At 46.3% G+C, this 22,731-nt stretch overlaps 1 protein-coding gene across 17 annotated transcripts in view; it reads left to right on the forward strand.

Annotated features, from left to right (window-relative positions):
* DISP1 (dispatched RND transporter family member 1) overlaps window positions 1-22,731 on the forward strand; it is a 157,944-nt gene that overhangs the window by 71,441 nt on the left and 63,772 nt on the right. For 8 of the 17 annotated variants that reach the window (XM_041722642.1, XM_041722641.1, XM_041722648.1 and 5 more), the window contains 2 exons: window positions 352-803; window positions 15,788-15,905. The exons of 7 other annotated variants lie outside the window; for them this stretch is intronic. In XM_041722642.1, the coding sequence (XP_041578576.1) occupies window positions 765-803; window positions 15,788-15,905 (157 nt within the window). In that variant the 5' untranslated portion in view covers window positions 352-764. Of the gene's footprint in view, window positions 1-351; window positions 804-14,378; window positions 14,423-15,787; window positions 15,906-22,731 lie in introns of those variants that run through there. 2 more of the 17 variants (XM_041722657.1, XM_041722650.1) reach the window with 2 other exon arrangements.

Consider the following 22,731-nt stretch of genomic DNA (forward strand, 5'->3'; position numbering starts at 1 on the left):
AACTTACAGGTACTAATAAAAGAAAAATATTTTTGGATGTAAATATTTACTGGAACTTTGTTAGTCATAGGTTTCAAATAGCACTAACAAAGCCATTATTCACATAAAGCTTAAAAAGTAGTCAATCTTAAAACTTGAGGAAAAATATTGGTAACAATTTGACTGTATTTGGGATGGAGAAAAAATACTAACGCTTTTCTTGGCTAAGGTCTCTGTGGTATAATCAGTTGATCTTGTAGCAGGCTTTTATTTTTTCTTTAGAGGAGCACAAAATTAGCTTTAAAAGACCACGAGAGTGTAGCCAAGACCTGATGCAGCACCTCCCATTGACGGGGGTTCTTTCTCTGCCAGGAGCCGGCATGGCCTGCAGGAGCCACAGCAGCTGGCGTACAAGCCCATAACCGAAGGGCTAGTTGACTTATGCTGCAGAAGAACAAAATCAATTATGCAAGATGGAACAATTATAAAGAAAAGTGGGGTGTGGGGGGAGCTAGACAGTGCTGAAGACGAAGATGCAAAGCTACGAGCCACGTGTGCAGCCCTGAAGGCCCTGCTGGGTCAATGGGGCAATGAGGAGAGCAGCCAAAGACACTGTCTGGTAGACCAGAGTCCCTTAAAATCAGGGTGAACCAAAGACATTCTCGAAGGATGGTTCGGAAACAGCTGTAAACAATGGGACACTGTCGGGACATCTTACAGATTGATCTGCTGAAGGGCCTGGAGTCATCCGAATAATCAGAGTTTAGATGACTTTTTAAAAGAAGATGAGAGTCGAGAGGTGGAAGCTGCATCCACACACACGGGTGAGTCATTTTTTAAACATCTGTGCGATTGGAACAGGACTTTGGTCCTCTGTGAGCCTTTTCTGCCAGTAGCTGTTCACCCTGAGGTCACGCCTTTCACTGTGATAGAGGCTTTGCTCCGCGCATTCCTGTTTACACTGTTAGGCAAACACAAAGCTAAAGCCTCAAATAGTGAACAAATTCCAGGGAACTTAAGGTCTTACACGCGGCTTCCCTGGGCAGGAGCAGTGTTAGCAGGTGACAGCGACGCCCCTTCCCGCTCCCCCGCCCCCCCCAGCCCAGGAACAGGGAACGTTTGGTGCGTTTTCCCTGCATTTGTGGCTTGAACAGCTGCCGAAGGTTCAGTGCCCGGAGCACCCTGTGCTGTGTCCTGGGTGGGTGGGTGGTGGGTGGATGTGTCTTCTGGGGTGCTGCCTCTCCCTCCCACGATCCCCCCCAGGGGCCACCGAGAGGAGGCTGCAGACCCTGCTTCCCCAGGAAGCAGGTCTCCTTCCTCATGATCACATTTAGAGGACGCTGAGAATCCACTCCTTCCGACACTGGCAGGTAAAGGAAGGACCAAGGACTTCACGGCAGCCTAGAAAACTAGAGGAGCACAAAGAGAAGCATTTTAAGTAAACAGTGGACGTAAAATTCTGCTATAGGAACCAACCTTTATCCAGCTGGTTCCCGTTTCCTCGTCTTGCTCTTCCTTCGATAAACAGAGAATGTGCTGCAAATAGGCTTGTTTGTATTAGGAGCTTTAGTCGTGGAGTCAATTGTGGCCGCGGGATTTCTGGCTTAGAGGGTATTTTGGAAGCTGTACTAAAATATCAATACCTATGACTGTGTTTCCCCTGGAGAGGTTATGCCACACCCCGTCCGTGGGGGCGTCCGCAGGCTTTCCTCTCGACGTGCAAGTCAGAGTAGCATTTTGTTCTGAACAGAACTTTGTTCAGTACGTTAGTTTACCTTTATTCATTTATTTTTTAACTTGACATTTTTTGGTTGATGCTTTTGATTCATGTCTAACCAGGAGTCCTTACATTTGATGCTTTGGTTGGCCCAAGGGGCTCTGGGGCTTTGGTTAAGCTTTCAGACCTGTGGGTTCATAAGGGAAGGTCTTCAGGGGAGGAGCTCTGCTCTCTGGGTAGCTTTACCCCAAGTCACAGGATATTCAAGCACAGATGCCCTAGGTGCAGAGATGTGGGGCTCGTAAGGAGCACCTGCACCACTTCATGGCAAAGCATTTCCGTAAACCCTAAAGTCATGTAGTAATACAATGTTACACTTTTTATAAGTTTACTTACTTTTGAAAGCAAAACCTTTACGTGTTCTTTTCAGTTTTTAAAAAGGTATTTTGATTTTATTTTTTTAAGATTTTATTTTTTGCATTTTTTTTATTTTTTACATTTTTAAATTTAAATTCAATTTGCCAACATATAGTATAACACCTATGTGCCACCTGGCACATCACGTGCCTGCCTCACTGCCTGTCACCCAGTCACTCCATCTCCCCACCCTCCTTCCCCTCCGCAACCCTTTGTGTTTCCTAGAGTTAGGAGTCTCTCAGGGTTTGTCTCCCTCTCTAATTTTTCCCACTCATTTCCCTTCTTTTCCTTTATTTTAGAGACAGAGTAAGAGAGAGGACTAGTGGAGGGGGGAGGTGCCGAGTGAGAGGGAGAAGCAGGTTCCCCGCAGAACAGGGCACCCAATGCAGGGCTCCATCCCAGGACCTGAGATCATGACCTGAGCCAAAGGCAGGCACTTCATGGACTGAGCCACCCAGGTGCCCCTAATTCTTTAAAAGATCTTTAAGGGAGCTTCTGTACCTTAAAAAATTAATTTCAGAAAAGCTGATTTCTGTCGTTTAGAATTAACCAGCAATTGTGATTTTATATGTAAGGAAACAAAGTATAAATACTTGCTTTTTGGGGTATAAATAAAAGCAGCATTTTAATTAATATATCTTGATTTGGCATCTTGGTGTTTTGTTTTTTCTTCTCTCCTGAGCAAAGGCTTTGCCCTGTAGTAGATGAGGGCCCTGACGTTACACCTCTAACTGAAATTGGCTCACTCAGGGATGGACGTTTGCAGACCATTAGTTTTATAATTATGCTTGTTAGTGTAACATTTGTTTTAAAAGCAGAATTTTTAATATCTTAAATGATAGTTCATTCTCTGGCAGTAAGACAACTGGCTTAGTTGTTTAGGACCTCAGTGATACACCTTACTTCTCATTTCCCTTGCCATGTAAAATGTGTCAAGTACTTTTGCCACAGACAAGCACATTTCATGCACATGGGCCATGCACAAGCGTGTGTGGTGCTGGTTGTTGAGAAGTGAGGGTTGCTGTGCTGCTGAGGTTATAATGAGGAACTGAGTGAAATGCATCCTGTATTAGGTGACCTCATGTGATACCATATGATGACTTGAATGACTGCTAAACCAATTTCAGAAATTATATAAGGAATATCCATATATAATAACATTTTAAATTTCTGTAAATAGAATTGTCTGAATTTTCCCCTGCAGATCATTAAGAATATTTTTCAACATAAGGTCATTTTTTTTAGGGCATAAAACATCAACAAGAGAAGAAGACAAAAAGCAAACTGGTAATATTGTAATTTCATCAAAAATGATGAGATTGATATCCATGAAATATAAATTCTTAAAAATACAAATTGATCAGAAGACCAAATTTTTTTTTTTAAGATTTTTATTTATTTATTCATGAGATACACAGAGAGAGAGAGAGGCAGAGACACAGGCAGAAGGAGAAGCAGGCTCCATGCAGGGAGCCCGATGGGGTACTTGATCCCAGGACCTGGGGTCACGCCCTGAGCCGAAGGCAGACGCTCCACCACTGAGCCGCCCGGGTGCCCCTAGAATTAGAGCCTTGACACATCTTTAAAGGAAACACTACATGAGCATAAAAGGGATCCTCTGACTTTCATCTGAGACTAACATGGAGTGCTTTGAGCTTTTCTTAATTTTTCCATATGGTCTCTTTACCACATGTTCATGTCGGGAGATAATCAAGAATAAGATATTTGTACATTGGAAATCATTTAAGATAAAATGTACTTTGCAAATAAATACAATCATGTTATTTTTCAGTGATTTTTTTTTTCATCTTTGAAGATTTGGCTTCTAACTTCAATTCCTCCTTGCCAGCATGTGAATTTTTCCTTACTCCTGGAGGGCCATTCCAATCTCCTGCACCAGAAAGGAGCATTTGCCCTTGCCAGTGTAGGGTGGCAATATTTGGAGGAACTCCAGTACAGTGGCAGAAGGGATTCAAGTCTGGTGGGATCTTGTCTCATCTGTATTACATTTAAAAGTGTCTTTTTCTGGACGGGGCAGGAGAAATCTTGCAAATGTGCAGGTTAATGCAACGGGGCCAGATTTTTCTCTTTGTAACTCAGTGAATGGAGAGAAATAGTCTCTGTATGTTTCCTTTGTTCTAGTTTTAAAACCTCCTATGTGTTCCACGTTTAGGGCATTTCCCATTTGTCTGACTTGCTTTTCCATGGAATTTGTCAGAACAAAGACAACATTTTATAGTGGGATTACATACATTCCTTGTGTCCCTGTGACAGGCCAAACCCACAGGAAATAACAAGTGAGGGCAACGATCGAGGGGATGTTAAATATCAGCGTAGGGTATCGGTATGGATATTTGGAAATTCATGAGTAGAGAAATTAAGAGTCCTATCAGAGAAGATAAAAAAGATTAATTTTTCTTTTTTGTTTAAAGATTTATTTATTTATTTATTCATGATAGACAGAGAGAGAGAGAGGCAGAGACACAGGAAGAGGGAGAAGCAGGCTCCATGCAGGGAGCCCGATGTGGGACTCGATCCCGGGACTCCAGGATCGCGCCCTGGGCCGAAGACAGGCGCCAAACTGCTGAGCCACCCGGGGATCCCCAAGATTAATTTTTCAAAGGAATTTTCCAGAAAGAACGTTGAAGTCTGTCACGTGTAAGGATTGTACTGCGAGAGGCCAGATTATGGCTGGAGCAGCTTTTAGGGAAGATGTGTGTGTCCTTGCAGCAAAGGACCTGCGAGATAGTACCATTAACTAAAGAAATACCAGTTAAAATAAGGCAGGAGGATAAGTTCATGTATTTTAAACCTACATTTTTTGTTTTTTAAAGATGAGGAGGCCCAGTACTTGTTGGGTTGAAGGGCGGTTTGGGGGTGCAGTTAAAGCACCGCAAGGAAGTCCACACCCTCTGGCTCAGTAATTCCAAGCGTAAACATTTATCTTTGGAAAGTAATTTAAAGGACTTAAACACAGTGCCCCAGAAACCCAGGAAGTACACATGCTCCAAGTGCTGCGTAGAAACCTTATTTTTCCACTTTACACATTTTCCAAAATAAAGGGCACACATTCGGTGCTCAGAGACGGACTGTGCAGCAGTCACACGACACAGTCACACGGCTCCAGGTGCACAGGTCTGTTCATCCTACATCTGAACTTGTGCGTGTGCTTGCACGAGCATCCCGGACACGGGCCGGGGCTCTGGACACGGGCTGTGTGGGACGCAGTTCTGTGCTCATGCAGCGAACCTGGACGCTGTGCTGACTTTGCTTATAAGTAGACAAATGCAAAACGCACATGCACAGCGGCGAGGCCAGTCATGCCCTGTAAGGTGAGGGGTTCGGGGCAGCAACCGCACCGACACCAAGTCCTGCGCGCAAGATGCCCGGGAAAGCACCTGTCCTTCGGCTTCCTTAATGTTTCCTCTCGCATTCTTTTCTCTAGATCCTGGTTGCTGGTTGGGGCTTCCAAACTCCTCCCAGGTACCTGCATCAGAATCCCTTGAGCTGTTTAAAAATATAAATGAACTCTGGTTCATTCATGTGTGCCTTTTTTTCCAAGTTTTTATTCTGAAATAATTTTAAACCCTCAAGAAACTTGGAGGGGTGCATGGATGGCTCAGGTCCTGCTCTCAGGGTCCAGGGATGGGTCCCGGCGTCAGGCTCTGTGCTCAGGGGGCAGTCTGCTGGAGACTCTCCCTCCGCCCCCTCACTGTCCTCACATACATGCTCTAGAATAAATAAATAAAATCTTAAAAAAAAAAAAAAAGCTTAGAGAGTCCCCCTTGACCCTTCACCCAGCATTTCTTCCTGTTTTCCCATGTAACTATAGCACAGTTATTGACACACGGAATGAGCATTGGCATAATATGACTAACTGATCTATAAGCCTTATTTAAATTCTGCTAGTTTTCCTATTTATATCCTTCTTGTGGCCCAGAATCTGATGTAGGACCCCTCATTGCACTGAATTGCACTGAATTGCCGTGTTTTCCCAGGGTCCGTGTGTGATGATAGCTCTTCAGTGTTTATCTTCCACGACCTTGGCGATTTTGAAGAGCACTTTATATGTATATATATGTATATATATAAATATATATACATATATATATATATATATATATATATATATATATATATATAAACATCTCTCAATTCGGGTCTATCTGATGTTTTCTCATGATTAGATTGAGGTTCTGCATTTGGGGCAGAAATACCCCAAACAAGAAGCCTACACTAGTCAGGACATCACATCAGGGAGTGTGTGAAGTCAGAGTCCGATGACTGGTGACACTTTGATTGCTTAGGTAACGTGTCTGCCCAGGGTTTTTTTTTTTTTCTCTGTAAAGTTACTATTTTTTCCTTTGTAATTAAGTATCTTGTAAGGAGATACTTTGCAAATATCCCATTTCTCAATAAAAAAATACCACGAGGCCGATACAACAGTCATAATTCTTTCAGTCAAGGGCACCTGTGGTTTGATGATTTCACAAATACCCTGATTCCCACCAAACCCAGACTCTTGCCTGCAATAATTATTACTGTGATATTTGCTTAATTTCTTATCTCTGCCGTTCCTTTCATGTTCAATAATTGGAGAGTAACTGTAAGAAAGAATCGTCCCTTTTTCCTAGCATCCGTGTTTGTGTCCGTCCAGCCTCATGAGTGTTTATTTTACTCTGTGGGTTCTCACCCGACACCATTGGTAATTTGTTTTCCCACTCAGATTGCTGCAGCCTTGGCGACTGTGAGCTCCTCTGAATCAGCTTTTGTCTTCCTTCCACCTTTTTTTAGCACCTCTATACGTCGAGACATCACAAGATATCCCAGGTTGCCATATACTTTTCCTGCAAGGGCTCTAGAGCTCCGAGGGTTTCCTATTGGAGAACGGAGCTTAGAGACCAAGGTTCGGGTGCTGGGCCCCTCCTTGCGGCTTGCACGTCCTTGCTCGTAGGCCTTCGGGCGGCGGCCGGATGCACAGCTACGCTCCGACATCTGTTTGAGTATCTGTGTCTAGAAACGCGGCGTTCCTACCGCTGGCTCGTGCTGCTTGGGCAGAGTTCCTTCTAACGCTCCTCCCTTTCTCATCTGTAGCTCCTTCCTCCAGCGGTGAGACGCTCGGCTCCCAGTATCTGTGATATATTTGCTTGTCTGTTCAGATCCTGCACACGGAAAGCCGTGACTCCAGCCGCAGCCCGTTTTGTGTCCCAGGGGCCACCTGGCAACGTCTGCAGAGACGGTCAGTGGCCCCGGTGCAGGCGGATGTGCCGATGGCATCTCGCCCCCCGGTAGGCACAGGACAGCCCCCAGCCCGGAACCAGGTGGCCCTTGGACAGACAGCAGGTGCTTCACTCACTAGCACATAGCATCTGCGTAGTTACTTCTTTAGTCCTACGGTGTTCGGTGCAACAGTGCTACTGATGCATTAGGGCAGTTCTTTCCTCCAGCCCTTCAGGGCGGCTGGTAGGGCTCATAACCCAGTTAGGGTCGCCGATGGACTGAGAGTATATGTTCTAAAAGTCAGAGCAGTGCAGAAGGATGTGCTCAGAAAGTGGGGATCTGTTTGTATGAGTGCCCCAGGTGGTTCTGATTTTACCTTTTTCAGAACCAGTGGTGTAGCTCATGGGCTTTGAAGTCAGACCTGAACTTAAATCCCATGTCTAATCAGGTATGTGATGTCCCATAAGTCACTTTCTCTCACTGAGCCTGTATTTCCAGGGGTTGTGGTAAGGGTATGAAAATACTCGTGCGGTATTTACCAAAATGCACGAGATTGGAGACCAGCTGAGAGATGTGTTCATTCTTTCATATATCTACTTAATTGATAAATTGCCTTGCTACCATGTGCCGTGTACTATTCGCTAATGAGACAAAATAACGAAGACATGGTTCATGCCTTTGAGTGGTTCACATTTTAGGGGTGCTGTTGGCAGTTTTGCAGAAAATATAATGGCCATTTCTTACATTGATGTGCAATATAGGAGACTAAGATAATAGCGAATCATGACTTTATGGAAGCTTCACCCTAGAAAGCCTAACGGGTGCAGAAAGCCTAACGGGTGCAGACAATGTATGTATCTCTCTGGTGAGCTCTCGTGGTAAAAAAAAAAACAAAAAACAAAAAACAAAAAAAAAAAACACTATAATCTAGAGATGTAGATCATTGTGTTCTCTGACTCTCTCAAATAGAAGTGATTTCAGGTTCCTAAGGATGTCTAGATGTCAGACTGTTTGAGTGAAATTGAACTCTCTCGTGAGCACTTGTAGTCAGGTGTTCAGAGTTCTTGGATACTAGGCATTCAGGTGGTTTTTAAAAATATATATGCAAATGTTCTAGAGCAGTGCCTCTCAATTTTAGTATGCACAGAAGTCATCCAGGGACTTAGTTAAAAAGTAAAATCAGTAGATCTGGACCGGAGCCTGGGACTCCGTATTTATAACCAGCTGCCGGCAGATGCAACTGGTTGTTGGTCACACTTTGAACATCAAGGGTTATTGCATGACTTGGAAATCATATTTTCTGGCTTTGGATCCTTGCTCTTCAACTTATTAGAGATGTGCCTATTATTATTAGTCATTGATTTCAATCTTAGCAAATTGTACCTTGAGGTTATTAGCTATTGAAGTCTCAACTTGTAACAGATCAACATTTTAAATTAACAGTGCGTGAAGACAAACCTCTAACAACTAATTGGTAGAATTGAAAAACAAGTGCCATGATTTGGTATTCCAGCTGAAGATGTGCTTCTCACATTTGGATCTCCATATTATCTTTAAGATTTTTCTTCCCGATTGTGACAGCTACTAAAGCTAAGTACCTAAATAAACTGAAATTAGGACCAGAGTGGTATTTTGTTTTGTTTTTTAAGTAGGCTCCATTCCCAGCATGGAGCCCAAGGCAGGGCTTGAACTCACAACCCTGAGATCAAGACCTGTGGTGAGACCGAGAGTCACATGCTTAAGGGATTGAGCCACCGAGGTGCTGCAGGACCAGAGGTTTAAAAAGAAAAGAAAAGAAAAAAGTATGTGTATGTATATACATACACACAGGTATAAAAACACTGTTCTCACTATATTAATATATAAATAATAAATAAAAATGTTTTTGTGGAATAGATTTTCAGCCATCAATAAATAAAGCAACACATTGTATTGCTTACATTGTCCTGCTAAAATTTCTAATCTCTATGTTTTTTAATTTAACTTATTTTTTGGTATAAAAGTACATTTCTGTAATTCATATTGTAAATCGGGGGTTATGTGCTCAGGTGTACAAGGAGTGGAATATAAAAAAGTTTTGATTTTACTGCGGAGAAAAAAATGATTTTTTTTTTTTTAGGAAAATGACTTTCTTTTGAAAAAAATATTGAGGGCAGATGTGAATGGTTTGCCAGTTAGACTAACAGAAGATCTCCTTAGGGTGTTTCCAGGAGATCCGACACTGAGAAACTCTTTGTGATCACTTGATGTAGCTCAGGTGGATTTGGGGCCGTTCACTTGGAGCTAAATGTCTGTGGCAACAGCACATCCCTTTCCTCCCCCAAACACAGGGTAAGGGACCTTAAGGGAATTTAAGTGGCCAATTAGTGTATTCCACGAACTAAACGTAATTGTCCTAGTCCCAATTAATGAGGGTTCCAGGACCTTAAAAATAATTATTACAGGCATGTGACAGTAGGTATAGATGGATTAGCCACCCTGGCAGTGTAGCAGCACCAGCCACTCGGGGCCCCCTAATTCTCAGGCCTCCTGCTCTGGAGAGCCCTGTACACTCTTCCCACTGGTTGGGGACCCCGTTTATGTGAGTTACAGCTGTTGGTCTTTACCATAGAAGGAATTAAAACAGAATTTTAAGATATTCATTAGTTCATTAAAAAGTAAAACAATCGCATGTTAACATAAGTATTTTATGAAAAATAGCTATAGTCCACGTAAAGACTGAGAATAGTGGCATTGTTTTATGCTATTTACAGGTAGAGGACACCTGGATTCTTCTGTCTGCTTTTCCACTGTCTGTGGTACACTCGTGGGTGAGGGGGACAGAGGGATATGTGGTGACATCACATAGTTCCGACCTCACGGGTGCCCTGGGAGCATCTTGGTTCCTTGGCTAGGGAGGGGTCGCCGAGGCTCCCTGAGGTCTCCTGCAGAGGGGACCCCTCTCCCCTGTTTCAGCCTCCCCAGCGGCATCCGTTTGAGCCCCAAGTCAAGCTCTGTGGTCCTCTGACTTCCTGCTGCGTCCAGTAAAGGCGGGCTCTTCCAAGTTCACTGAAAAATACACTAAATGGATAGAATTTACTCAGTTTTGAGTTTTTCTCTTATAAATTATTCATATCTGTTCTCACCTCTTGTTAGTGAACATTATGTAGAAAGACAAATGAACGGTGAAATTACATTATTATTAATGCAAGACCTTGAAATGATCATATAAAATTCATAAGCTTGTTTTTTGTTGTAATATACGGGCCCTTGGTTGACTTTTGTTTAAAAATATATGTATCCATGGGATGCCTGCGTGGCTCGGTTGGTTAAGCAACCGACTCCTGATTCCGGCTCAGTTTGTGACCTCAGGACCATGAGATTGGGCGCCAAGTCGGGATCCGTGCTCAGGGCAGAGTCTGCTTGGCGTCCCCTCTCCCTTTGCCCTCCTGCCCATTCTCTCTCTCTCTCTCTCTCTCTCTCTCTCGGTCGCTCGCTCACTCGCTCACTCATTCTCACTCTCAAATAGATCTTTGAAAAAAATACCCAGTAATATTTTCTGCAATGGAAAGATTCCTAATTTGTATTAGAGAAGTAACTATACTGCATTTTATGGCATCTCATGCACTCAGTGTGACCCTCACACAGACACGGTGGTGGGGAGGAGGGCCCTGCCACGGGCGGCTCGGGAGGCGCAGCTGGGGTGTCACCCGCTGTGTGTGAGGCCGTCCCTCCGGGGGCCCGGTCCATGGGTGCTGCAGGACTGCAGAGGCAGGGGCAGCGCCTGCCGGGCTCAGGGGCTTGTGCGGTCGGGACGTGTTTGCTGAGCACCTACTGTGTGCCCTCGACCTCCGCTGACAAAGGCCGAGAACAGGGACAGTGAAGGAAGACGCGCGTGGCTCTCCGCGGTGGGGTCGCCTGCGCTCATGCTCCAGGAGGACTGCCCGGGCCTCGAGGCGTCTGAGCACCGCACGGCTGGCGGGGGCAGCAGTGAAGTTGCTGAACTTGTGTAGACGCGGTGCATCCCGGGTCCCCACGGCAGGGGAAGCTGCGTGTCCCCTGATGCCCAAGCTGTTGCGGGCACTTCCTTCAAAGCACAGTGACTCAGGTGGTCTTGCCACGTGGGGCCAGTGGGCGACCTGGAAAAGCCTAGAAAGCAAACCCTCTGCCAGAGGGCGGCTGAACGTGGCTACGGGTTATTTGAAGCACCGTGTTTACTTAAAGAGCTTGGAGAGCTAATCGAGTTTCCCCAAAGGCAGAGGGCTGGTTAAGAGGGTGCCTCGCGGGCGGCTGGGCAGGATGTGCCCCGCCGGGGACTAGCGTGCCTTTCAGGAGGACCAGGCTACGGCGAGGGACAGCGAGGGACAGCACTGCGTCAGCACCGAGGCTGCGCTGAGATGTGTTGAATTAAGGGTTTCAAGTGGGAAAAAGTCATCACAGAAGCTGCAGGTTCGGTTCAGAGATACGTGGTCATCAAGTTTCTCCTCCCCGACATCAGGTTAATGGGAAATCGGGAACCAAGAGCCGGCTTGTGTCACCCTCTCACGCCTAAAACCTTGCTTGGTAAGACAGGCATGTTTTTAAAATACTTGTTTGAATACCTGAATTACAAGCCTTATTTTTCTGCAACTTGTCATCCTTCTGAGTGGCTACTCTGATCACAGCCAGGAGACCAGTTGGGATTAAAAGAAACTTGTCAGAGTATTTTCTTGTCCCATTACTCTTACCCTCCTGGGTCAAAATACTTAGAGTTTCGGGCACAAGAGTTTCTTGACCTAAGTCACTGCTGGTAAATATCACATTGGTCTTTAAAGCATTTTTATCGGGGATCTCTGGGTGGCTCAGCGGTTTAGCGCGGGCTTCAGCACAGGGCGTGATCCTGGAGTCCCGAGATCGAGTCCCGCATCGGGCTCCCTGCATGGAGCCTGCTTCTCCGTCTGCCTGTGTCTCTGCCTCTCTCTCTCTCTCTGTGTCTCTCATGAATAAATAAATAAAATCTTAAAAAAAAACAACAAAAAATAATGATGTCTTTGAGAATGGACACAGAGCTTTTACCCTAACGTTGCAGGTGGGAGTGTGGTTCAAGGGTCACAATAGCAGAGAAGTGTCACTGCTGAACCTTTATCATCTGGTTGTTTGAGTCACTGATGCTGGGATCTGATAGGGACTCTCCCTGGGTCGTTGGCTGCTTGGTCTTTGAAATACGAGTGTGGAACTTGGAGGAGTCCAAGTTGTGGGTTGTGGGTGGGTTTGCAAAGTGCGTCTGCCTGAATTAGGAGCAAGTTGGCATTTCATACCAGTTGCTTCATTTAGGACCATTCCAGGTAGATGGTGTACTTTATGGACTTAGCTGAGGTGGTCACAGCGTGGCTGTCGTGGGGTTTGCCCACACTCTGCTCAGTGACGTGTGTGCAGGACAGAGAGAGGCTGCTGGTAAAGTCTGATCCCAGACGCAGAGGCCATCACGCTGAGCCTCCTGCATGACGCAGAGCTGGCCGCTGCACGGGCATGGATGCCACGGAGCATCCACGGAGCATGCACACCTGTGGAGCAAACCGTCTTCTCCAGGGTGACGTTTCAAGCTATTACATATGTTGGACCAGCCAATCATAAGAAGGAAAGAGTTTTTTAAGGTAAAAATTTTTGTGGTAGTTTATTTAATGAGAAGAGGTAAAAGTTCTACTCTTGGAAGATATTTTGGTGTCCTTATTGTTGCCGTCCATTGAAGACAACAGGCAAACCGGACGGTGTTCCCAAAAATCCTTATTTTCTCCTACAGATGTCCCCAATCTTCCTAAACACAATGCTACTACCCTTTATCAGAACTCTGAACATTGTAAATTTTCCTTTTATGTTATTTTAGTGACAACCTTATCTTGAGCCGTGTTCTGTGTTTTGGTCGGTTTTCATTGTTGTCGGAAAGACTTTTAAGAGATTTGTTAGTTTAGTTAGCTGTTTACTTGTTTTTAACCTTGAGAACTTTTAGATAAATACTTTGTTTTTCTCTGAGATTCTAACTCTTGTTAAAAATGCATTTTATACTTTGAGTCATGTTTTTCTGATTATGATGTATTTTGGAAAAGAGTGTTAGGATCCTTTCTGAGGTCAAGAATTTTTACTGTAAATTGAACACCAATAAAAAATAAAAAAAAAATAAATTCATTATTAAAAAAAACAAAACAAAAAAAACCCCAACAACAACAAAAAAGAATTTTTACTTTAAGAATGAGGGAAGAAGAAATGTCAAAATCCAAGTAAGCTAGTATTAAATAAACTACTGTTTAATCCTTTGAGAGCCGGGGTTCTGTTTGGTGTCCAGTTCCCTTGTCTGCTGAACTGATTAATGATAGGGGATCTGTTTTCCCCCAGTAAGTGCTTTTCTGCAGTTCCTGAAGATGCCTATGCAAAAGGAACTCTTTCCAGAGATTTTTCTGATTAAAGACAACAATGCAAACACTAGAACCTGGGACACTATCTCTCGGCTTGTGTGATACCATTTTCTCCAAATATGGCTTGAATTGATTTACCATTTTTCTCATAGTCGTAGCCACATACTATTACAACCACATGAAATGTATGTGCTGTGGGCCAAGGCCATAGGAAACAGAAAAAAGGAAAATCCTTATTCTGTTAGAAACTTAGGATACTGGGTGAAAATAATTTTTAAAAATTTCTCGATGTTGTGCGGCCCTGGGTGCTCAGTCGGTTAAGCATCTGACCCTTGGTTTCAGCTCAGGTTGTGATGTCAGGGTCACGGGACAGAGCCCCCATCGAGCTCCCTGTTTCTCTCTCCCTCTGCCCCTCCCCCTGCTCACTTTCTAAATATATAAATACGATATTTAAAAAAAGTTCTTAATGTTGCTAACGTTTCCTCAGCAGTAGGTAGTAGTCTAAGGAAGACACTTTTCATTACTGACAATCTTGAAAAAGACATCTTGTCCTTCTCCATTTTGCTGTTTCAGAGCAGAAACCTTACTGAAGAAAGTATCCCAAAGTTTTGTGTCTTCTGTCCATGAATTTAAATCATTTTGAAATCCATCATAGCTGAGAGCTATGCCTCTGGAGTCCTTTTGTTGGGAAACCTTTTTAAATATCAGATGGAAAGCAGAGGTGAGCTGATCAATAATTATTGTTACTAAAAGAGAGATGTCCTTTAACATATAGAAGCTTGCAGTCCCCACACTTCTGTTATTCTGGGAACTGCCTGCCTTATTAAATAGGCTCATTCAGTCCTGTGTTTAACACATGTCATGAGCTTTCTCCGGACCCCACTGTCTGTGATGGAGCCAGGAGCGGGCAGCGGTCCCGGGTCCTGCTCCTAGTGTTCGCTGCCGGGCTGGTTCACCAGGCGCCAGCCAGCCCCTGGCGCTGCCCTACAGGTGGGGGTCACGCTCCGTGGAGGAAGAAGTGAGCCATAAATAAGTATGTACGTTGGTGATTAAGCTAATTTCAGGCAGGGATCAGTGCTTCAAGATCCGGGAGCGCTCACCGTGGGCGCAGATAGATCTATGTCACCGGGGAGAGGAGGAGACAAACGCTGGTCAGTCACAGAGATAAACAGGGCTAAAGCCACAAAGGAGAAGTGCAGTCCTAGGGGACCATATGAGTGGGTGGGTGGGTGGGGAGGAGTCCATTTTGGGGGAAAATAGGGAAGATTTCCTGGAGGAGGTGACATGTGGGCTAAGACTTGGGTGATGACTAGGTGTGTCAGTCTCTGAGCGCTGTCACATGCGGTGCCCCGGACTGGACGGTTAGGGCGATAGAAGCCTGGATCAAGGTGTCCCTTCCGAGGTCTCCAAGGAGGATGTCTTCCGTCCTCTCTCCCAGCTTCTAGTGGTTTGCTGGCCGGCTTTAGCATTTCTGGCTTGTGGACATGTCACCCCGTCTCAGCCTTCATCCTGACTTGGGTGTTCTCCCCGTGCGTGCACGTGCATGTGTGTGTGTGTGTCCACCCTTCCTCTTTACATCAGGACACCGGGCATCTGAGTTCATCTCAAGAAATTACTCTGTTGACCGTGTTTCCAAATGAGGCTCCATCCTGCGGCACTGGGGTTAGGACTTCAGTGAAGGGACTGGGGTCAGGGCAAGTCCCAACACCAGCCATTGGCCAAGTGAAGACAACAGGATGGAAAACCTTTTTCTCAGGAAGTGAAGACAACGTGTGCAGCGTGGCCCACTTGGGGATAGACGTGGGAGCCGGGGCAGTGCGGTGACCCCACGACCTTGGAAGGGTCGGACGGCTGCAGAGGCCGCAGGAGCCCTGAGCACGGCCTGCAGGAAAGCGTGATCGCCGTCTCCAGGTGCTGGCCTCCAGTAGCAGGAGTTTGTCTGTCGGGAGGCAGAGAGGCTGCGGCGGCAGCTGCAGAGGAGCTCGTGGGTTCGGGACGTCCTGGGTCAGAGTTCCCTAACGTCGCTCGGGAACAGGATCTCAGGCATGAGGGCTAGGACTCAGAACCTGAGGGGACTGTGTTTCAGGAAGAAGTCAGAGCAAGCAGCCCACGAAAAGGCAGAAAGAGCCACCTGCAGCAGGAAGTGCCTGGACGGTGCCCTGTTTGGAAAACCGAGTCCGAGGCGTCTTGGGACCTCAGGACGGGTGAGTGGGGTTGGGTGCTGCATGGAAGTCAAGGAGGAGAGAGTGGGGGAGGGACGTGAGGCCAAGACGGGCTCTGTAGGAGGGGAGCATGGAAGCCCGGCTGTTGCGCATCGAGGAGTAGAAAGCAAAGCAGGCGTGAATACGTAGGAAGCGCGTTTACCTGGGGCGCAGTTACAGGAGAGCGTAAAATCCCGGGGAGCGGGTCGAGCGTTGGTGTGGAGGCTGCGCCAGGCGTGGTAGCAGGTGGCACGGCGAGAGGCAGGGGGCCCGTGAACTGGGACGGGCTGGCGACAAAGAGACGCAAGAGCGGTGTTTCCCTGCACAACCTCTGTCCTTTTCTCCAGACCCCAGATGGTGGAGAAGCCAGCGATGTGGGGACCCTATTGTAACTGTCCCGTGGGAGCAAGGCCTACGAGTCCAGGCAGAGGTTGCGGATTCCCAGACCCTGGGCAGAGTGGGCGGGAGAGCAGTGGGATCCCCTGTGGCTGCCGCCCAGGGCGTGCGTGCCCTCGGTCAGTCACAGGCCCATGCACACGCTGCACTTTGTGCGATCCAGGCAGTGCCAGGTCGTCGCGGCCGCCTGCAGCTGCGCGTCATGCCCGATCACTCGTGGGGGTTCGCACACGGCCCGACTGTGTTTGCTCGTGGTGGCCGGGTCGCAGAACCTGGTCCCGGCTGCGAGTGTTCCGAATGCCTGAGGAGCCACTGCCAGGAGTGGGGGGGGGGGGGGGGGGGGGGGGAGGGGGGAGGGGGGGCCCCGGCAGAAAGCGGACCCCATCCTGCTCTAATGCTCTGAATTAGCAAAGCGTTCCTGACCTATTGGCAAAACCAAAATTGGGGCAAGCAGACAAAATTTCTCTGTTAAAAATGGAAATGGCCGTGGAATTTAAGAAATACAGCAAGTGAACAAAGGGCAAAACAGAGACAAATCAGGAAATAGACTCTTAGCTCCAGAGAACACAGTGATGGTCACAAGGGGGAGGTGGGCGGGACGGGCGGGAAGGGGTGCACCTGTCGTGATGAGCAGCGTGGAATCACTGGGCCGGACACTCGAAACTAGTATTACACCGTATGTCAACTATCCTGGATTTTAAGAAAGCAAAAAAGGAAATGAGTTTAAATGAAGGAAAATACACCCAAATGTCCAACTTGGAGATGACACCATTGGTGCAAAATGAAAAAAGTTTGTGTCTGAATCATTTGTCGTGAAAAAGAGACTAAGACTGTCACCGTTTTGTGTGTTTTCAGTTTTTCATTTAAAAAAATGACGTTTGGGGTGCAGTTTACAACAGCATTGGTAATACTGCAAGGTAACAGATACTCTGATTTATAAAACAAAAATTAACTTGCGTCTTGACTGTGATGGGCAAGCCCGCTGGCCAGGGCAGGGCGGCCGGGGTGGGTGGTTCTGGTCAGGAAGAGCCGACCAGGGGTGGGCGCGAGGGCCAGTTGAGTGCCCGGGGAAGCATTTTGGGGGAATTGCAAAAGGCTTACTCACCTTTATGGAGCTAACCCCCTCGGTGCTTTTTTGCCTCCGTACTCATTTCAAGGAGTTAACTGAATAACTGTCCACTTAGAAAACTAGTTTAACCCATTTTAGTGTTACTTTGGCTTATATTTATTGTTTTAAAAATAAGTGATCTTTAAAAAGATTTATTATTTATTTGAGAGAGAGAGTGTGCATGCATCCCGCAGGTGTGTGCACGTGGGGGGAGCAGAGGGACAGAGAGAGAACCTCCCGCAGACTCCCCATGAAGCACGGAGCCCAACACGGGGCTCGACGCCACCACCCCGAGATCACAGCCTGGGCTGAAACCAAGGGTCAGATGCTTAGTTGATGAACCACTCAGGCGATCTTTTTTTTTTTTTTCAGTGATCATTTTTAAAGAATGCTGAAATACACACTCGGCCATTCTTTTCAACCTGTTCCTATTCCTTGTTGGGGGGATGTCGGGAATCCATCCACAGCAGCAGTTGCGTGGTTCTGAGCCTTCATATCAGGATGGAGGAAATGATGTGCAGTTCATCTCTTTAGAAGAATATGATTGATAGACGAACAGTCAGAACAGAACAAAGAGTCCAGAAATAGACCCACACGGATAACCAAGTGAGTTTTCCGCAGAGGTGCCAACGTCATTCTGTGGAGAAAGATTAGTCTTTTCCACGTGTGCTACTGGGTTGGCTGGATCTCCTGCGGGACGGCTGAAATGGCCTTGATCTCTGTCTCACGGCAAATACCAAGGTCTTTAAAAAATAGATCATAGACCTAAATGTCGTAAAACCGAAAACCGAAACTTACAGAGCAAAGGAGAGGAGGCCTTTGTGTGCCTAGGGTAGGCAGTGATGTCTGTCTCTGTCCGTGCAGGCCTCTGCAACAAAGCACGGGCATGGGTGGCTTAGGAAACACAGATTTAGTCTCTCACGTCTCTGGAGGCCCGAAGCCTGAGGTGCAGGTGCCGGCAGGTCGGTGGAGGCCATCCGCACGTGGCGGAGGGGGCTGCGGGGCTCCCCGGGCACTAATCCCGTCCCCGAGGGCCTCTTCCACGTGACCTCATCACCTCCCACAGGCCCTTTCCTACCGTCCTCACAGTAGGATCGAACAAACATCCAGGCCATAGCAACTCCTTAGGACAAAGTCACTATTCATGAGATTAAAACAAACAAAAAAGTTCTGATCAATTGGACTTCAAGACTGTACACATTTGTGGCCTCCAAAATTATCTATTTAAAAAATGAAAAAGCAAAGTGTAAAGGGGAAAAAAATATTTGTAAAATAATGCCTGACAAAGAGCTTGTATTTAGAAGGTTTAATGAACTTTTACAATAATAAGACAATGTCTTCAAAATCTGCAAACTTGAAAGGACACTTCAGTTATCTAAAATTCACAGTGGGGACGCCTGGGTGGCCCAGTGGTGGAGCATCTGCCTTCCACCCAGGGCGGGATCCTGGAGTCCCGGGATCGAGTCCTGCATCGGGCTCCCTGCATGGAGCCTGCTTCTCCCTCTGCCTCAGTCTCTGCCTCTCTCTGTGTCTCTCATGAATAAATAAATAAAAATCTTTTAAAAAAAATAAATAAAATTCACAGTGAGGGGCACGTGGCTGGCTCAGTCAGTGGAGTGTGCTTAACCATAAGATCTAAACAACAAAATAAAATTCGCAGCAAGGTACCGGTTCCAGCGCCACGGGGACGTGTCCGCTGTCGTCAGAACACATTCGGTTAGAGGCGTAAGAGCTGTACCTTTGTTGTGTGTCAATTATCCACCAACAGAGCTGCTTACAAATAAGAACCTGAAGTTGTGTTTTAAATAATTAAAATACTGTTAGCATCTAGTTGTCCATATTTGTTAAAAAGCATTAGACCAGTTAAATTTGCGAGGAGTCACTGTGATTGGGGGGGGGGGGGTTAACCCTCTGGGGGCCGCTCCGTGGCCCGTCCCGAGTAGTCCCATCCCGCGCCCCACGATGTGTGCTTGAGAAGTGACGCCGCCTGCCCCATCCTCTCCGAGAGCAGCTCCTGAGCATCCGCAGCCTCACTTCGGTCGAGCGGCTCGCGTCTGTAACCTGCGCGCCGGGTTCGTTACCTGTTCTGTATTTCCAGAGGCTGAAGTATGTGGTGTCGCCGTGGAACGACACCTGCCGTAGGAATGTGCACGTGTTCATCTTGGGTTGACTGTAGGGAAAGCGCTGGCTCCCCCTGAGTCCCAGGACTGCACCTTCTCCCTCCGTCGTGTCCCGCACCTGTGCCCTCGAGCTGCTTGATGCCCTGCACATGCCCCGTTAGCATCCGATTCTCACTAACCGGGTTCTTTGAGCTAAAACATGAGCTTTCTTGCTAAATGGTCTTATCTGTAGAGCTGCGGTCACTTTCTCAGGGGTCGGTTATAGAACATGGAAGACACTGTACTGCAGGGATGTAAACGCTCTTTTGGGTGGAAAAAGTCTGCACTAGACGATGTATTATAAAAGGTTAAGCCAGTATCAAAATCTCTCTTTTCCAGAGGCGGTAAGTGGGATTATTTTTAACAGACTGAGCTCACACGGCAGCTGGGGGAGGGACACAAGTACTGAAGCATCGGGTTGGTTTTTATGCGGCATAGAATAGTCTTTGAAGAGGAAAAGTGATTCTGTTGAAGAACAAGTGAAAAGTATTAGGTAGTTTATAGCTCTTGAAACGCTTCCTGCTGAATTTTTGGTTTAATGATAATTTTTTTTCCGATTAAAAATGTACCTAATACTCTAAGCCATTTCCTTCCTTTTTTGTTTTTGAGATTTATTTATTTGACAGAGAGAGAGAGAGAGCACGAGTGGGAGGAGGGGCAGAGGGAGACCAAGAATCCCAAGTCGACGCCCCGCTGAGCGCAGAGCCTGACCCGGGCTCCACCTCGGGGCCCCGAAGTCAGAGCAGAGCCAGCGCCCCATAAGCCATTTTCATTTTTTTAAATAATAAATTTATTTTTCATTGGTGTTCAATTTGCCAACATACAGAATAACACCCAGTGCTCATTCCGTCAAGTGCCCCCCTCAGTGCCCGTCACCCAGTCACCCCCTTCCACCACCCCTAGTTCGTTTCCCAGAGTTAGGAGTCTTCATGTTCTGTCTCCCTTTCTGATATTTCCTACCCAGTTCTTCTCCCTTCCCCTCTATTCCCTAAACATTATATGTTCTCATTCATTTGGGGAACATAAGCTAATTTTCAAATGCGCATCTCTCAGGAGCTCCTGCACAGCTGCCTGGGGCTGGCACCTGGGGCTGGCAGACGAGGCTCCTTTTCCCTTTGTGACGGGTGCTGGGTCCTGCGATTCCCCCCGGGCCAGATCACCTAGTAACATCACATGACTTTCCTTCCCTTGCGTCTCCTGACACTTGAGCTTGGATTTTGGACTAGTTTAAATCGAACAGTTGGGGGACTTGGTCCCTAATCCGGTTTATTATAGTACATAACTAATACTGAGCTAGCTGAGCTTTTGTGACTTTTAATCTTTGATGCTTCTGAGGAAAGATTTAAATGTTTTTGGAAAAGATTTAAATATTTTTAGAAAATAAGTTGCAAAAAAAAAAAAGAAAAAAGTTGCATGTACGTTTTTGAGCAGCTTCTATTTGAAACAGCACTTGGCGTGAATGCAATCTTTCACTTTTTCAGCTGATTCGTACAATAAGGCCACGAGAAAACCAAAATTCACAAGAATTGTGTTTCATACAGTCTTGCCACAGCCTTGTGCTCTCTCCTGGAGTTTTCAACCTGTTGATTATAAGGAGGAAATCAAGAAAGTAGAGTCTTAGATTCTAACGGTAAGAGGATATCTACAACAGTTTTACAAGTTACTCACTTTCGGGGCGCCTGGTGGCTCCGTGCTTGAGCGTCTGCCTTTGGCTCAGGCTGTGACCCCGGGGTCCCGGGATCGAGTCCCACATCGGGCTCCCCACAGGGAGCCTGCTTCTCCTTCTGCCTGGGTCTCTGCCTCTCTCTCTGTTTCTCAAGAATAAATAAATAAATAAATCTAAAAAAAAAAAAAAGAGTGCAACATATGCTGTATCATTAGGTGAATTTGTGACATTAATTAAAGCAAGTAAAACTGAGGTAGTTTAGTTCCTAAAACCCCGAAGGGGCTCAGGTGTTGGAGAGTGGACGTCGCCTTACGAACATGCGTCCTTAGGACTGACCAGACGGTGGGTAGGAGGGGGCTCTGGGCTCAGATGCCAGCTTTTAGTGTCCGTTCTGCAGTTTGGGTAAACCTTTGTTTTCTCGTTGATGAGATGAGGGCCGTCCTGGTGCTTGCTCCTCTGGGGGCAAATGAGGATTCATCAAGGTACTGGTCATGTGAAGCCGTACTTAGGTCGTCCACGGGACATCGCGGGATGGGGAATTTGGATCAACTGTGTCAGTACACGACACAAAATAAGAAATCTAATTGGTGAGTGGCTTTCACTCCATTGTACCTTCATGTGTTGTTTTTCTTGGCTTCTGTTTTCTTTCTTGTGCTGGAGACCCAAGGAATGAATCAGATTGTGGAAAAGTAGCAGCACCCTTCACCACGTTTGCAGACGGGTGATATATCACTGAGTCATCTGAAAGACTGGAATTTGCCTGTAATTATGCTTTAAATGAAAACAACAATAACCAAAATAACCCAGGACTGACTTTAAAAAAAATACTATTTTTCTAGAGCAGTTATAGTTTCATAGCAAGTTGGAAAGGGAGGTGGAAAGACCTCCCGCGTGCCCCCCGACGCCACTTCTTGGAGTGGACAGACCTACACTGACACAGGATCACTCAGAGGCCGCAGTTTTCTACATTAGGGTTCATTCTTGGGGTTGTGTCTTCTGGGGATTTGGGCAGGTGCATCTGTCATTATCGAATCACTGCCCTCCCGAACCCTAGAGTTTCACCTCCTCACCCTTCCTTCCCCCTTGCCCCCCAGCAACCACGGATCTTTCTATTGTCTCCATAGTTTTTCCTTTTCCAAAAGGCCCTATAGTTAGAATCATACAGCAAGTAGCTTTTCAGATCAGCTTCTTTCACTTAGAGAGATAAGCATTTAAGTTTCCTCGGTGTCTGTATGTGGTTTGAAAGGGTCATTTCTTTTTAGCTCTGAGTAATGTCCCATTGTCTGCGTGGACCACCATTCATTTATCCATTCATCTGTTGAAAGACATCGTGGTTCCTTCCAGAACATACTTTTAACGCAGGATAATAACTCACCTGACAAATTAGGGATAGATCAATATGGAGGTAGTGAACCACAATCCCAGGTGATCCCAGTGTGATCCCACTGAAGTTAACTATGATCTTACTTGTGATCAAAGCTAATATTATTATAAGAACAG

The sequence above is a fragment of the Vulpes lagopus genome, chromosome 11 (assembly GCF_018345385.1).
Source record: "Vulpes lagopus strain Blue_001 chromosome 11, ASM1834538v1, whole genome shotgun sequence".
Classification (NCBI taxonomy): Eukaryota; Metazoa; Chordata; class Mammalia; order Carnivora; family Canidae; genus Vulpes; species Vulpes lagopus.